This window comes from Entelurus aequoreus, linkage group LG19 (genome assembly GCF_033978785.1).
Source record: "Entelurus aequoreus isolate RoL-2023_Sb linkage group LG19, RoL_Eaeq_v1.1, whole genome shotgun sequence".
NCBI classification, from domain to species: Eukaryota; Metazoa; Chordata; class Actinopteri; order Syngnathiformes; family Syngnathidae; genus Entelurus; species Entelurus aequoreus.
This window is the reverse complement of record NC_084749.1, coordinates 9242707-9258233: the sequence shown is the minus strand read 5'-3', so window position 1 is coordinate 9258233 and position 15527 is coordinate 9242707. Positions and strand designations below refer to the sequence as shown.

At 32.9% G+C, this 15527-nt stretch overlaps 1 protein-coding gene across 2 annotated transcripts in view; it reads left to right on the top strand.

The window, feature by feature from the left end:
* The window catches only part of LOC133635069 (claudin-1), a 20531-nt gene extending 6350 nt beyond the window's left edge, over window positions 1-14181 (top strand). Inside the window, exons 2-5 of one of the 2 annotated variants that reach the window (XM_062027823.1) lie at window positions 2788-2968; window positions 3045-3206; window positions 8676-8754; window positions 13753-14181. In XM_062027823.1, the coding sequence (XP_061883807.1) occupies window positions 2830-2968; window positions 3045-3206; window positions 8676-8754; window positions 13753-13954 (582 nt within the window). In that variant the 5' untranslated portion in view covers window positions 2788-2829 and the 3' untranslated portion in view covers window positions 13955-14181. Of the gene's footprint in view, window positions 1-2735; window positions 2969-3044; window positions 3207-8675; window positions 8755-13752 lie in introns of those variants that run through there. The other variant, XM_062027822.1, reaches the window with a different exon arrangement.
* Window positions 14182-15527: the final 1346 nt, after the last annotated feature.

The following is a 15527-nucleotide window of genomic DNA, read 5'->3' as shown; positions in this document are numbered from 1 at the left end:
TCAAGTGTTTATGAGAGACAGAGAGATGTTTGGGGGTGAGAGGAGGACCAAGATGTGATGGAGTTATTACAGGAAAGGGTGGATCTGATCCGATCGGACTGACAGATCTCATTTGTTTACAAACCCACTTCCTCTTTCTCCAAATATGGCCAAATACTTTGCTAATTGTCCAAGTGAAGACAATGTTTGCTGCTGTAAACAAACCTTGGACTCACTTACTTGGCTCAACTTAGATTTCTTACAAACATACACATTCTATTCAAATATACATGTGTATATATATATATATATATATATATATATATATATATATATATATATATATATATATATATATATATATATATATATATATATATATATATATATATAAATATATATATATATATATATTACAAGTAGTAGTGGTAGGTGCTAGTATTAATCTTGTGACCGTATATAATATATGTAACATATTTTTAAAACAGTCTTATAAATGTGAATTATTAAATCATTATTATGTTATTATTATCATTTATTTTATTTGTTTGACTGTGGGAATAATCGAGGTAACTTTTGAAATGTTTAAGGATTGTTGTTATTGTAATGGCATACCTGTATAATAATATTTTATTGATATATTTGAATTTAACATGATTATTTTTTGCGTTATATTAATATGAGCACTTGTCACTTCTTCTATCTTTAATTAAAAATGTATGTAATTTTTTAAATAAACATATTCAATTGTAATATTTTTTTATTATGACAATTGTGTTTACATTCAAAATTCAAAGAACAAGATAAAAGGTTAAAAACGATTCATGTAAATTATTTAAACATGTTTTTAAAAAAAAATATTTTTAACAACTTTGTTGTTTGAACTGTTCACAATACTAACATTTATGATTATTATGAGTATTTGACTATTTTGAATATTTTTAAACATTTTTGTAGCGATATACCAGTATATTATAATGTTATTGTAATTATATGTATGATAATATAATATATATAACATCATTTTATAACGTTTTATAATGATAATTATATATATATATATATATATATATATATATATATATATATATATATATATATATATATATATATATATATATATATATATATATATATATATATATATATATCCTATTCATCATATATATATATTTAAATATAATAAAATATTTTTATCTAAGTTATAACATTTTCTTGTAATTATAAATAATAAAATAATAGTTTCTTGTAAATCAGTATTTTTTAAATTTATATATAATACAATATTTTATTGTAATTATATATACTGTACATATAATAGAATTCCTTGTAATTATATGTATGATAATATAATTTATATATATATTCAGTATAATATAATTTCAATCTTGTAATAATATGTAATAAAATATTGTTTAGCTGTACATAAAATACTTTTTCTGTAATTATATATAATAAAATAATAGTTTCTTGTAAATCAGTATTTTTTTAAATTATATATAATAAAACAATATTTTATTGTAATTATATATACATATCATATAATTCCTTTTAATTATATGTATGATAATATAATATATATAACATTATTTTATAACGTTTTATAATGATAATATAATATATATAACATCATTTTATAACGTTTTCTTGTAATTACATACAATAAAATTTTATTTGTAATTATATAATAAACTTTCTCTGTAATTATATACAGCAAAATATCAAACAGAATTTACAATGTTCTTGTAATTAGAATTTAGAATGTTCTTTTAATTATATATAGTAAAGTATTTTTGTTGGTAATATATATAATACATTATGTTTTATTTTAATTCTCTAACAAAACTTTCTGGTCATTATATCTGATAAAAATATTTTCTTTCATATATTTGTAAAATATTTTTCTTGTGACTATACATACATATGATATTTTCTTGTAATTATATGTATGATAATATAATTTATATATATTCAGTATAATATAATTTCATGTAGTAAAATAAAATTTTCTTGTAACTATTAATTATATATATATATATATATATATATATATATATATATATATATATATATATATATATATATATATATATATATATATATATATATATATATAATGGGTGTGTGTGTGTATTTAAATATAATATAACATTTTCTTGTAATATGTAATAAAATATTGTTTAGCTGTACGTAATATACTTTTTCTGTAATTATATATGATAAAATAACAGTTTCTTGTAATTCAATATTTTTTTAAAATTATATATGATAAAACAATATTTTATTGTAATTATATATACATATAATATAATTTCTTGTAATTATATTTATGATAACATAAAATACATGTAATTTTATATTATAGAACTTTTTCTTGTAATTATATTTTTGTAATTATATGTGATATAATATACTTTTTCTGTACTTATATATAATGAAATAATGTTTTTATTGTCATGTGTAATGAAAGTATATTTTCTTATAATTTGTTGTTTTATTTTTGCAATAATAATAACATATTTTCTTGTATTTCTATGTAATATTGTCATGAATAATAGTACTGTACTGGACTTAAGTCTCTAAGTGTAAAATAAGTGTCCTGGTCCTCTGAAGTTTGAGAAGAAAATAACTATTTGAACTTTCCTGACTTAGTGTGTCAAAGTTGAGGGGAGGTTGTGTTTTTTTTCCAGCGCTTCATCAGATAAAGAAAAGACTTCCCATCCAGCGACGTATAAAAGAGGAGTAGTCCTGCCTTCAACACAACCTCTCTTCTCTCTTCTGCATGTGATGGCCAACTCTGCACTGCAGCTCATCGGCTTCTTTCTGGCGCTGAGCGGCCTGGCCGTCACCATGATGGCCACCGTCATGGTGGAGTGGAAGCGCCACTTTGAGGGCAAGTCCCACAGCATCTACGAGGGCTTGTGGATGAGCTGCAGCGGCGAGCACCGCACCACCTGCGAGCTGCACGAGTCCGTCCTGGAGCTGCCATGTGAGTCCAGCGCTGACCTCGGTCTTCCCCCCCCCCCCCCCCCAGCTGTAGTAAGAGCTCACCTCCTGCCTTTCAGTGGAGATCCAAATAACGCGAGCGCTGCTGCTGCTCAGCATCTTCCTGTCGGCCATGGCCTTGCTGGTGTCCACCGTGGGGATGAAGTGCACGCGCTTCATGGACGACAAGGCCGTCAAGTCCACCGTGGCCCGCATTGGAGGGGTTCTGTTCATGGTCTCAGGTAGGATTACTAAGAACTGTATTTTGGCTCTGCCGCTTTAATGCTAATGAGATGTTTGTCCACGCCTCTTTCCCACTGGCCGATACTGGTATCGATCAATCAATCAATCAATCAATGTTTATTTATTTAGCCCTAAATCACAAGTGTCTCAAAGGGCTGTACAAGCCAAAACGACATCCTCGGTACAGATCCCATCCGATAATATTCTTTTTTTTTTCAGTAAGATTGTTACTCACCAGAAATGATGTGTGAGCGCTTTATTGTCATTGGAGTCACAACGTATATATATATATATATATATATATATATATATATATATATATATATATATATATATATATATATATATATATATATATATATATACATACACATATACCTGTATATATATATACATATACCTGTATATATGTATACATATATTAGGGATGTCCGATAAATGCGTAAAATGTAATAGCGGAAATTATCTGTATCGTTTTTTTTATTATCTGTATCGGTTTTTTTTAATTTTTTTATTTTTTTATTTTTTTTAATTAAATCAACATAAAAAACACAAGATACACTTACAATTAGTGCACCAACCCAAAAAACCTCCCTCCCCCCATTTCTTTCTGTTATCAATATTCAGGTTCCTACATTATATATCAATATATATCAATACAGTCTGCAAGGGATACAGTCCGTAAGCACACATGATTGTGTGTGCTGCTGGTCCACTAATAGTACTAACCTTTAACAGTTAATTTTACTCATTTTCATTAATTACTAGTTTCTATGTAACTGTTTTTATATTGTTTTACTTTCTTTTTTATTCAAGAAAATGTTTTTAATTTAGTTATCTTATTATTATTATTTTTTTTTAAAGTACCTTATCTTCACCATACATGGTTGTCCAAATTAGGCATAATAATGTGTTAATTCCACGACTGCATATATCGGTTGATATCGGTATCGGTTGATATCGGTATCGGTAATTAAAGAGTTGGACAATATCGGAATATCGGATATCGGCAAAAAGCCATTATCGGACATCCCTAATATATATACATATATATATATATATATATATATATATATATATATATATATATATATATATATATATATATATATATATATATATATATATATATATATATATATATATATATATATATATATATATATATATATATATATATATATGTATATATATGTATATATATGTATATGTATATATATATATATATATGTATATATATGTATATGTATATATATATATATATATATATGTATATATATATATATATATATATATATACGTATATGTATATATATATATATATACGTATATATATGTATATATATATATATATATGTATATATATATATGTATATATATATACGTGTGTATATATATATATATATATATATGTATATGTATATATATGTATATGTATATATATGTATATGTATATATATGTATATGTATATGTATATATATGTATATGTATATATATGTATATGTATATATATATATATATATATGTATATATATATATATATATATATGTATATGTATGTATATATATATACAAACCCTGTTTCCATATGAGTTGGGAAATTGTGTTAGATGTAAATATAAACGGAATACAATGATTTGCAAATCATTTTCAACCCATATTCAGTTGAATATGCTACAAAGACAACATATTTGATGTTCAAACTGATACAAAAAAAATTTTTTGGGCAAATAATCATTAACTTTATAATTTGATGCCAGCAACACGTGACAAAGAAGTTGGGAAAGGTGGCGATAAATACTGATAAAGTTGAGGAATGCTCATCAAACACTTATTTGGAACATCCGCTAATTGGGAACAGGTGGGTGCCATGATTGGGTATAAAAACAGCTTCCCAAAAAATGCTCAGTCTTTCACAAGAAAGGATGGGGCGAGGGTCACCACTTTGTCCACAACTGCGTGAGCAAATAGTCAAACAGTTTAAGAACAACGTTTCTCAAAGTGCAATTGCAAGGAATTTAAGGATTTCAACATCTACGGTCCATAATATCATCAAAAGGTTCAGAGAATCTGGAGAAATCACTCCACGTAAGCGGCATGGCCGGAAACCAACATTGAACGACCGTGACCTTCGATCCCTCAGACGGCACTGTATCAAAAACCGACATCAATCTCTAAAGGATATCACCACATGGGCTCAGGAACACTTCAGAAAACCACTGTCAGTAACTACAGTTCATCGCTACATCTGTAAGTGCAAGTTAAAGCTCTACTATACAAAGCCAAAGCCATTTATCAACAACACCCAGAAACGCCGCCGGCTTCTCCGGGCCCGAGATCATCCAAGATGGACTGATGCAAAGTGGAAAAGTGTTCTGTGGTCGGACGAGTCCACATTTCAAATTGTTTTTGGAAATATTCGACATCGTGTCATCCGGACCAAAGGGGAAGCGAACCATCCAGACTGTTATCGACGCAAAGTGTAAAAGCCAGCATGTGTGATGGTATGGGGGTGTATTAGTGCCCAAGACATGGGTAACTTACACATCTGTGAAGGCACCATTAATGCTGAAAGGTACATACAGCTTTTGGAAGAACATATGCTGCCATCTAAGCGCCGTCTTTTTCATGGACGCCCCTGCTTATTTCAGCAAGACAATGCCAAGCCACATTCAGCACGTGTTACAACAGCGTGGCTTCGTAAAAAAAAAGAGTGCGGGTACTTTCCTGGCCCGCCTGCAGTCCAGACCTGTCTCCCATCCAAAATGTGTGCCGCATTATGAAGCCTAAAATACCACAACGGAGACCCCGGACTGTTGAACGACTGAAGCTCTACATAAAACAAGAATGGGAAAGAATTCCACTTTCAAAGCTTCAACAATTAGTTTCCTCAGTTCCCAATCGTTTATTGAGTGTTGTTAAAAGGAAAGGCCATGTAACACAGTGGTGAACATGCCCTTTCCCAACTACTTTGGCACGTGTTGCAGCCATGAAATTCTAAGTTAATTATTATTTGGAGAAAAAAAAATTAAGTTTATGAGTTTGAACATCAAATATCTTGTCTTTGTAGCATATTCAATTGAATATGGCTTGAAAAGGATTCGTAAATCCTTGTATTCCGTTTATATTTACATCTAACACAATTTCCCAACTCATATGGAAACAGGGTTTGTATATATATATATATATATATATATATATATATATATATATTGTGGGCTCTCCTATTTTTAGGGCTGAGGTTGCCGAGGTAGTTAAAAAGCTCCTCGGGGGTGGATGAGATCCGCCTTAAGGCTCTGGATGCTGTGGGGCTGTCTTGGTTGACAAGACTCTGCAACATCGCGTGGACATCGGGGGCGGTACCTCTGGATTGGCAGACCGGGGTTGGTGGTTCCTCTCTTTAAGAAGGGGAACCAGAGGGTGTGTTCCAACTATCGTGGGATCACACTCCTCAGCCTTCCCGGTAAGGTCTATTCAGGTGTGCTGGAGAGGAGGCTACGCCGGATAGTCGAACCTCGGATTCAGGAGGAACAGTGTGGTTTTCGTCCTGGTCGTGCAACTGTGGACCAGCTCTATACTCTCGGCAGGGTCCTTGAGGGTGCATGGGAGTTTGCCCAACCAGACTACATGTGTTTTGTGGACTTGGAGAAGGCATTCGATCGTGTACCTCGGGAAGTCCTGTGGGAGTGCTCAGAGAGTATGGAGTATCGGACTGTCTGATTGTGGCGGTCCGCTCCCTGTATGATCAGTGCCAGAGCTTGGTCCGCATTGCCGGCAGTAAGTCGGACACGTTTCCAGTGAGGGTTGGACTCCGCCAAGGCTGCCCTTTGTCACCCATTCTGTTCATAACTTTTATGGACAGAATTTCTAGGTGCGGGGGATCCGGTTTGGTGGCTGCAGGATTAGGTCTCTGCTTTTTGCAGATGATGTGGTCCTGATGGCTTCATCTGGCCAAGATCTTCAGCTCTCACTGGATCGGTTCGCAGCCGAGTGTGAAGCGACTGGGATGAGAATCAGCACCTCCAAGTCCGAGTCCATGGTTCTCGCCCGGAAAAGGGTGGAGCGCCATCTCCGGGTTGCGGAGGAGACCCTGCCCCAAGTGGAGGAGTTCGAGTACCTCGGAGTCTTGTTCACGAGTGAGATCGACAGGCGGATCGGTGCGGTGTCTTCAGTAATGCGGACGCTGTATCGATCCGTTGTGGTGAAGAAGGATCTGAGCCGGAAGGCAAAGCTCTCAATTTACCGGTCGATCTACGTTCCCGTCCTCACCTATGGTCATGAGCTTTGGGTCATGACCGAAAGGACAAGATCACGGGTACAAGCGGCCGAAATGAGTTTCCTCCGCCGAGTGGCGGGTCTCTCCCTTAGAGATAGGGTGAGAAGCTCTGCCATCCGGGGTGAGCTCAAAGTAAAGCCGCTGCTCCTCCACATGGAGAGGAGCCAGAGGAGGTGGTTCGGGCATCTGGTCAGGATGCCACCCGAACGCCTCCCTAGGGAGGTGTTTAGGGCACGTCCGACCGGTAGGAGGCCACGGAGAAGACCCAGGACACGTTGTGAAGACTATGTCTCCCGGCTGGCCTGGGAACGCCTCAGGATCCTCCGGGAAGAGCTGGACGAAGTGGCTGGGGAGAGGGAAGTCTGGGCTTCTCTGCTTAGGCTGCTGCCCCCGCGACCCTACCTCGGATAAGCGGAAGAAGATGGATGGATGGATGGATATAGACACAAAATGGGGGGGGGGGGGGGGGGGGGGGTATTTACACTATGTCCCAAGGTGACCTCACAAAAAGTGTGAGGATAACCGCAGAATTTGAAATTTCTCCCCAAATGTGTCCTGGCTCCTCGGCACAATACCAAACTAGTTCGGTCATTAACTACTCATTATTTGAAGTTGTTTATGTTGTCTTTTTAAACATAGCTACCTGTAATTTGTGCATCTCACAGCACGCTCATGACTAAAAGTCACATGAAGAAAAACACTTGGACAAAAAAAGTGGATAAAAATTGGTATTTTTTTTTCAAATTCATTACAAATGAAAACAATGTGAGATGTTTTTCCACTAAGCACTTTTGGGTCATCCTAGCAGTACCTACAAAACACCACAGGGGGTGCTGTTTCACCGTTCATCCGAGAGTGAATAGTCTTCCTTGTGGTGTTATACGGCGCAACATACGACACTCACCAATGGTGAAATGCTACTCTGAGATCCACAAAGGTTTTGTGATGGCCACAGTTTGACTCTGGAACAGACTATAGCCATTTATTTCAAAGGCAGACAGCCCAAGATTGTCCTTGGTCTAAAGGAGTGACACCGTGGACTTTCTCACACAAACTTTCTTGATTTTAGACTTTTGATTATAGATTTGTTGTCCTCATTTTCAGCTGTGTGTGCTACCGGCCCTTTAAGAGCCGCAATTTGGTGGTGGTGTTTTTTTGTTTTTTTTAATAATGTTTGTGTTCTTTGTGTAGGTATTCTGACTTTCAGCATTACTTCCTGGTTTGTCAAGAAGATTGTTCATAAGGTCCATGAGTCTCATCATCTGCACAGGTAACACACACACACACACACACACACACACACACACACACACACACACACACACACACACACACACACACACACACACACACACACACACACACACACACACACACACACACATTCTTGTATTTCTTCCTTCTTGAGACCTCCGAAAAATGCCTACCTCTTTAGGACCACCCTTTCTAGATATATAAAGATGTGTATTTACAACATGAATAATATATACATACTATGCAAACATAAAAAAGCTTATTGTAAAAATGAGTTGGAATTTCAGCAGAAAAAGGTCACAATTTCACAAGAAAAACTTAGAAATTTGGCAGTATTATAATAAAACTCGTCATTTTACTCAACGCAAGTCAAAATTTCACAAGAAAAACTGAACATTTGTGCAACATTATGATAAAAGTTGGAATTTTACTCAACAGTCACAAAATTTTGGCAATTATATGAAAAGAGTCGTAATATTACTCGACAAAAGTCACAAGAAAACGTGAACATTTCTGGCAATGTTGTATTAATAATCGGAATTTTGTTTGGCAAAATGATGACAAAGTCATAATTTTACTCAAAATTGTCACTGTTTTACAAGAACAACAAAAAAGTTGGCAATATTGTGATAAAAGTCAGAATTTTGTATGACAAATGTCACCATTTTGCATAAAAAAGTAATAATTTTACATTAAAAAGTAATCATTTTACATTAAAAAGTAATCATTTTACGAGAAAATATTGCAATAAAACCGAAAAAATATGAGAAATTGTTCCAAATTTTATAAGAAAAAAGTCGACACATTGTGAGAAAAAGACTGCTTTTGGTTAATTTTTAAAAAATGTTTACGTTTTGTTTGTAATTGGTTTTTAATCTTCATTATTTACTTAAAGTTATTACAGTATGTCTCTATATACGTGTATATATATATATTTTTTTTAAAATTAATTTTGGCCAAAGGGGGCACATTTCAATTTCTTACACACACTTGTTATTTCATATGTTGACCAGAGGGGGAGCACTTTTAAAAGCGACACACAGTCAAATTGAAAAATGCCTACCTCTTTAGGACCACCCTTTCTAGATATATAAAGATGTGTATTTACAACATTAATAATATATACATACTATGCAAACATAAAAAAGCTTATTGTAAAAAATGAGTTGGAATTTCAGCAGAAAAAGGTCACAATTTCACAAGAAAAACTTAGAATTTTGGCAGTATTATTATAAAACTCGTCATTTTAGTCAACGCAAGTCAAAATTTCACAAGAAAAACTGAACATTTGTGGAATATTATGATAAAAGTTGGAATTTTACTCAACAGTCACAAAATTTTGGCAATTATATGAAAAGAGTCGTAATATTACTCGACAAAAGTCACAAGAAAACGTGAACATTTCTGGCAATGTTATATTAATAATCGGAATTTTGTTTGGCAAAATGATGACAAAGTCATAATTTTACTCAAAATTGTCAGTTTTACAAGAACAACAAAAAAGTTGGCAATATTGTGATAAAAGTCAGAATTTTGTATGACAAATGTCACCATTTTGCATAAAAAAGTAATAATTTTACTTTAAAAAGTAATAATTTTACATTAAAAAGTAATCATTTTACGAGAAAATATTGCAATAAAACCGAAAAAATATGAGAAATTGTTCCAAATTTTATAAGAAAAAAGTCGACACGTGAGAAAAAGACTGCTTTTAGTTACTTTTTTAAAAATGTTTGCGTTTTGTTTGTAATTCTGTTTTTAATCTTCATTATTTACTTCAAGTTATTACAGTATGTCTCTATATACGTGTATTTATATATATATATTTTAAAATTAATTTTGGCCAAAGGGGGCACATTTCAATTTCTTACACACACTTGTTATTTCATATGTTGACCAGAGGGGGAGCACTTTTAAAAGCGACACACAGTCAAATTGAAAAATGCCTACCTCTTTAGGACCACCCTTTCTAGATATATAAAGATGTGTATTTACAACATTAATAATATATACATACTATGCAAACATAAAAAAGCTTATTGTAAAAAATGAGTTGGAATTTCAGCAGAAAAAGGTCACAATTTCACAAGAAAAACTTAGAATTTTGGCAGTATTATTATAAAACTCGTCATTTTAGTCAACGCAAGTCAAAATTTCACAAGAAAAACTGAACATTTGTGGAATATTATGATAAAAGTTGGAATTTTACTCAACAGTCACAAAATTTTGGCAATTATATGAAAAGAGTCGTAATATTACTCGACAAAAGTCACAAGAAAACGTGAACATTTCTGGCAATGTTATATTAATAATCGGAATTTTGTTTGGCAAAATGATGACAAAGTCATAATTTTACTCAAAATTGTCACTGTTTTACAAGAACAACAAAAAAGTTGGCAATATTGTGATAAAAGTCAGAATTTTGTATGACAAATGTCACCATTTTGCATAAAAAAGTAATAATTTTACATTAAAAAGTAATCATTTTACATTAAAAAGTAATCATTTTACGAGAAAATATTGCAATAAAACCGAAAAAATATGAGAAATTGTTCCAAATTTTATAAGAAAAAAGTCGACACATTGTGAGAAAAAGACTGCTTTTACTTACTTTTTTAAAAATATTTACGTTTTGTTTGTAATTGGTTTTTAATCTTCATTATTTACTTCAAGTTATTACAGTATGTCTCTATATACGTGTATATATATATATTTTTTTTTTTTAAATTAATTTTGGCCAAAGGGGGCACATTTCAATTTCTTACACACACTTATTTCATATGTTGACCAGAGGGGGAGCACTTTTAAAAGCGACACACAGTCAAATTGAAAAATGCCTACCTCTTTAGGACCAGCCTTTCTAGATATATAAAGATGTGTATTTACAACATTAATAATATATATATACTATGCAAACATAAAAAAGCTTATTGTAAAAAATGAGTTGGAATTTCAGCAGAAAAAGGTCACAATTTCACAAGAAAAACTTAGAATTTGGGCAGTATTATTATAAAACTCGTCATTTTACTCAATGCAAGTCAAAATTTCACAAGAAAAACGGAACATTTGTGCAACATTATGATAAAAGTTGGAATTTTACTCAACAGTCACAAAATTTTGGCAATTATGTGAAAAGAGTCGTAATTTTACTCGACAAAAGTCACAAGAAAACGTGAACATTTCTGGCAATGTTATATTAATAATCGGAATTTTGTTTGGCAAAATGATGACAAAGTCATAATTTTACTCAAAGTTGTCACTGTTTTACAAGAACAACAAAAAAGTTGGCAATATTGTGATAAAAGTCAGAATTTTGTATGACAAATGTCACCATTTTGCATAAAAAAGTAATAATTTTACATTAAAAAGTAATCATTTTACATTAAAAAGTAATCATTTTACGAGAAAATATTGCAATAAAACCGAAAAAATATGAGAAATTGTTCCAAATTTTATAAGAAAAAAGTCGACACATTGTGAGAAAAAGACTGCTTTTAGTTACTTTTTAAAAAATGTTTACGTTTTGTTTGTAATTGGTTTTTAATCTTCATTATTTAATTCAAATTATTACAGTATGTCTCTATATACGTGTATATATATATATATATTTTTTTAAATTAATTTTGGCCAAAGGGGGCACATTTCAATTTCTTACACACACTTGTTATTTCATATGTTGACCAGAGGGGGAGCACTTTTAAAAGCGACACACAGTCAAATTGAAAAATGCCTACCTCTTTAGGACCAGCCTTTCTAGATATATAAATATTTGTATTGACAACATTAATAATATATACATACTATGCAAATATAAAAAAGCTTGTTGTAAAAAAATGAGTTGGAATTTCACAAGAAAAACTTAGAATTTTGGCAGAATTATAATAAAACTCGTCATTTTACTCAACGCAAGTCAAAATTTCACAAGAAAAACTGAAAATTTGTGCAATGTTGTGATAAAAGATGGAATTTTACCCAATAACGGTCACAAAATTTTGGCAATTTTATGAAGAGTCGTAATTTTACTCGACAAAAGTCACAATTTTATAAGAAAACGTAAACATTTCTGTCAATATATTAATAATCGGAATTTTGTTTGGCAAAATGATGACAAAAGTCATAATTTTACTCAAAATTGTCACTATTTTACAATAACAAAAAAATTGGCAATATTGTGATAAAAGTCAGAATTTTGGATGACAAATGTAACCATTTTTCATTAAAAATTAATCATTTTACATTAAAAAGTAATAATTTTACGAGAAAATATTGCAATATTACAGAAACAGAAAGAATATGAGAAATTGTTCCAAATTTTATAAGAAAAAAGTCGACATTGTGAGAAAAATACTGCTTTTAGTTCATTTTTTTGGTTGTAATTGTTTTTTAGTCTTCATTATTTACTTCAAGTTATTACAGTATGTCTCTATATACGTGTATATATATATTTAAAAAAAAAAAAAAAAAAAATATATATATATATATATATATATATATATATATATATATATATATATATATATATATATATATATATATATATATATATATATATATATTATTTTTTTTAAATTATTTTTTTAAAATTAATTTTGGCCAAAGGGGGCACATTTCAATGTCTTACACACACTTGTTATTTCATATGTTGCCCAGAGGGGGAGCACTTTTAAAAGCGACACACAGTCAATGTTAAAAATCCCTCCTTTTTGGGACCACCCTCATTTTGATAGATGTCACCACAAATGAGACATTGTCTATTAGATGCAATGTTATTGGGACCATGATTTATGTCATCACTTGTTCACACCTCCTCATATGGAAGATACTTTTCCTTCTTCATGTTTCAAGAACGGTAGAAACACAAGCACACACACACACACACACACACACACACACACACACACACACACACACACACACACACACACACACACACACACACACACACACACACACACACACACACACACACTCCTACCATTAAAAAGTGGACTTTGAACTGAGTTTTTGTGTGCAGTTTTGAGTTTGGCAGGGCGGTGTTTGTGAGCTGGGCCGCCGGTCTCCTCACGACGGCCGGCGGAGCCTTCCTGAGCTGCGGGAGGTGCGCCAGGTCCTCGGCGTCCAGTTCTATAAGCTCCAACCACCTCACGCCGCCAAGCCCCTCGGCGACGGTGTGCAGCCAAAAGGTGCCTGATCACAATCAATGTCATGACTACTGATGGATTATTATTGTCCTTCAAACCTTGTACTAAAACACACTACTGCTTTTATACTAGGAATTATTATTTTTTAAATATATTTTATTTTATTTTTTCTATACGTTTTTTTAAAAAAAATTATATATTTGTTTTTCCTTACTAGGATTTCTTAAATGTACTTTACTTTGTATTGTTGCATACTATAAATGTGTTTATGTACAGTTTTTTGTGAGAATAAAAATACAATAATTGGTTATCTTTGATGTGATTTTGCGTGTTGACCTCCTGACAGAACTCCTTGTACTGTGTCCAAGTATTGAATTCCGGAGCAGAAACACACAGAACTCCTTGTACTGTGTCCGAGTATTGAAGTCCGGAGCAGAAACACACAATCAGATGAGACTGAGTCAGAGAGGAAGTACGGAAATGATTGTTGTGATTGTGGCTGATTGTGAGGATGTGCATGATCATTTCCTTGCCCTCTTCATCTCTCAGCTGTCGCTTCAAAATTAACCCCGTCTTGCTTCCATTGTTTATGTCAGTTTCAAACACTGATGACATCTATTAAACAAGACAAGAAGCAAGGAATTAAACGGAGACAGAATTCAATTCAGCTCAATTGAGGAGAAACGTCTGGGCTGTACTCTTGCACAGTCTCCCACCACGCTCTGACGAAAGATTGTACGTCTCCTCTTTTATTTGGACTTTCCCTGATTACATGGCAGCAGCTGTTTCTAAAGGAAGGGGGTCGTAAACAGCCCCTGCCTTTGGTCACAAAACAGTTCAAAGAAAAGGTGCCTGGAGGGGAGTCAGGTCCTGCTTCCTCTCCGCTTTGTAGATCTCGGGTCAAGACAAAATCATCCTCTGGATTACAATACATCAAAGAAACCGACGCCTTCATGTCGCTTCCCATCCTACACAGAGGAGTTTTACAAGCCTTCTTCTTGGTAGGATCAAAGACAGCTTTTGTCTGCTCGCCGGGAACTCATGGAAACACAACGTTTTGTGATAACTTAGATACAATTATTCTGACAGTTTAAAGTATTTTTGTTCCTTTTTTTAAAATTTAAGTTGCAAAAAAAAAGTGTTCTTAATACTGTACTGCTATGTGCTAATTTTACCGCTTGATAACTTGTCTTGATTCAACAACTGTGATTCGTTGAAAGAAAACATGTATTATTGCATGTAAATTGCAAATTAAGAGATTGTGTTGCAGGGTGTACGCCGCCTTCCGCCCGAATGCAGCTGAGATAGGCTCCAGCACCCCCCGCCACCCCGAAAGGGACAAGCGGTAGAAAATGGATGGATGGATGGATGGATGTTGCAAGAATCCAAAGAAATACATGTAGCAAACATGCCCCCTAGTGGCTATTACAGGCATGTGGTTTTTCCCTCTACAGTCGGATATCCGTCTTTTTTATTACGAAAACCGTAGTTGTTGGCAGGCATGGCAAAGAGACGGATCAAGATTTGATTTGAACATACATTGTAGGTCGGGAAAAACGAAGAAAATTTGAACATATTTTTTTATATTTTTACAGAGATAAAATATGGAAGTAGAATTGTCTCACATCAACTTATATATATCAATATG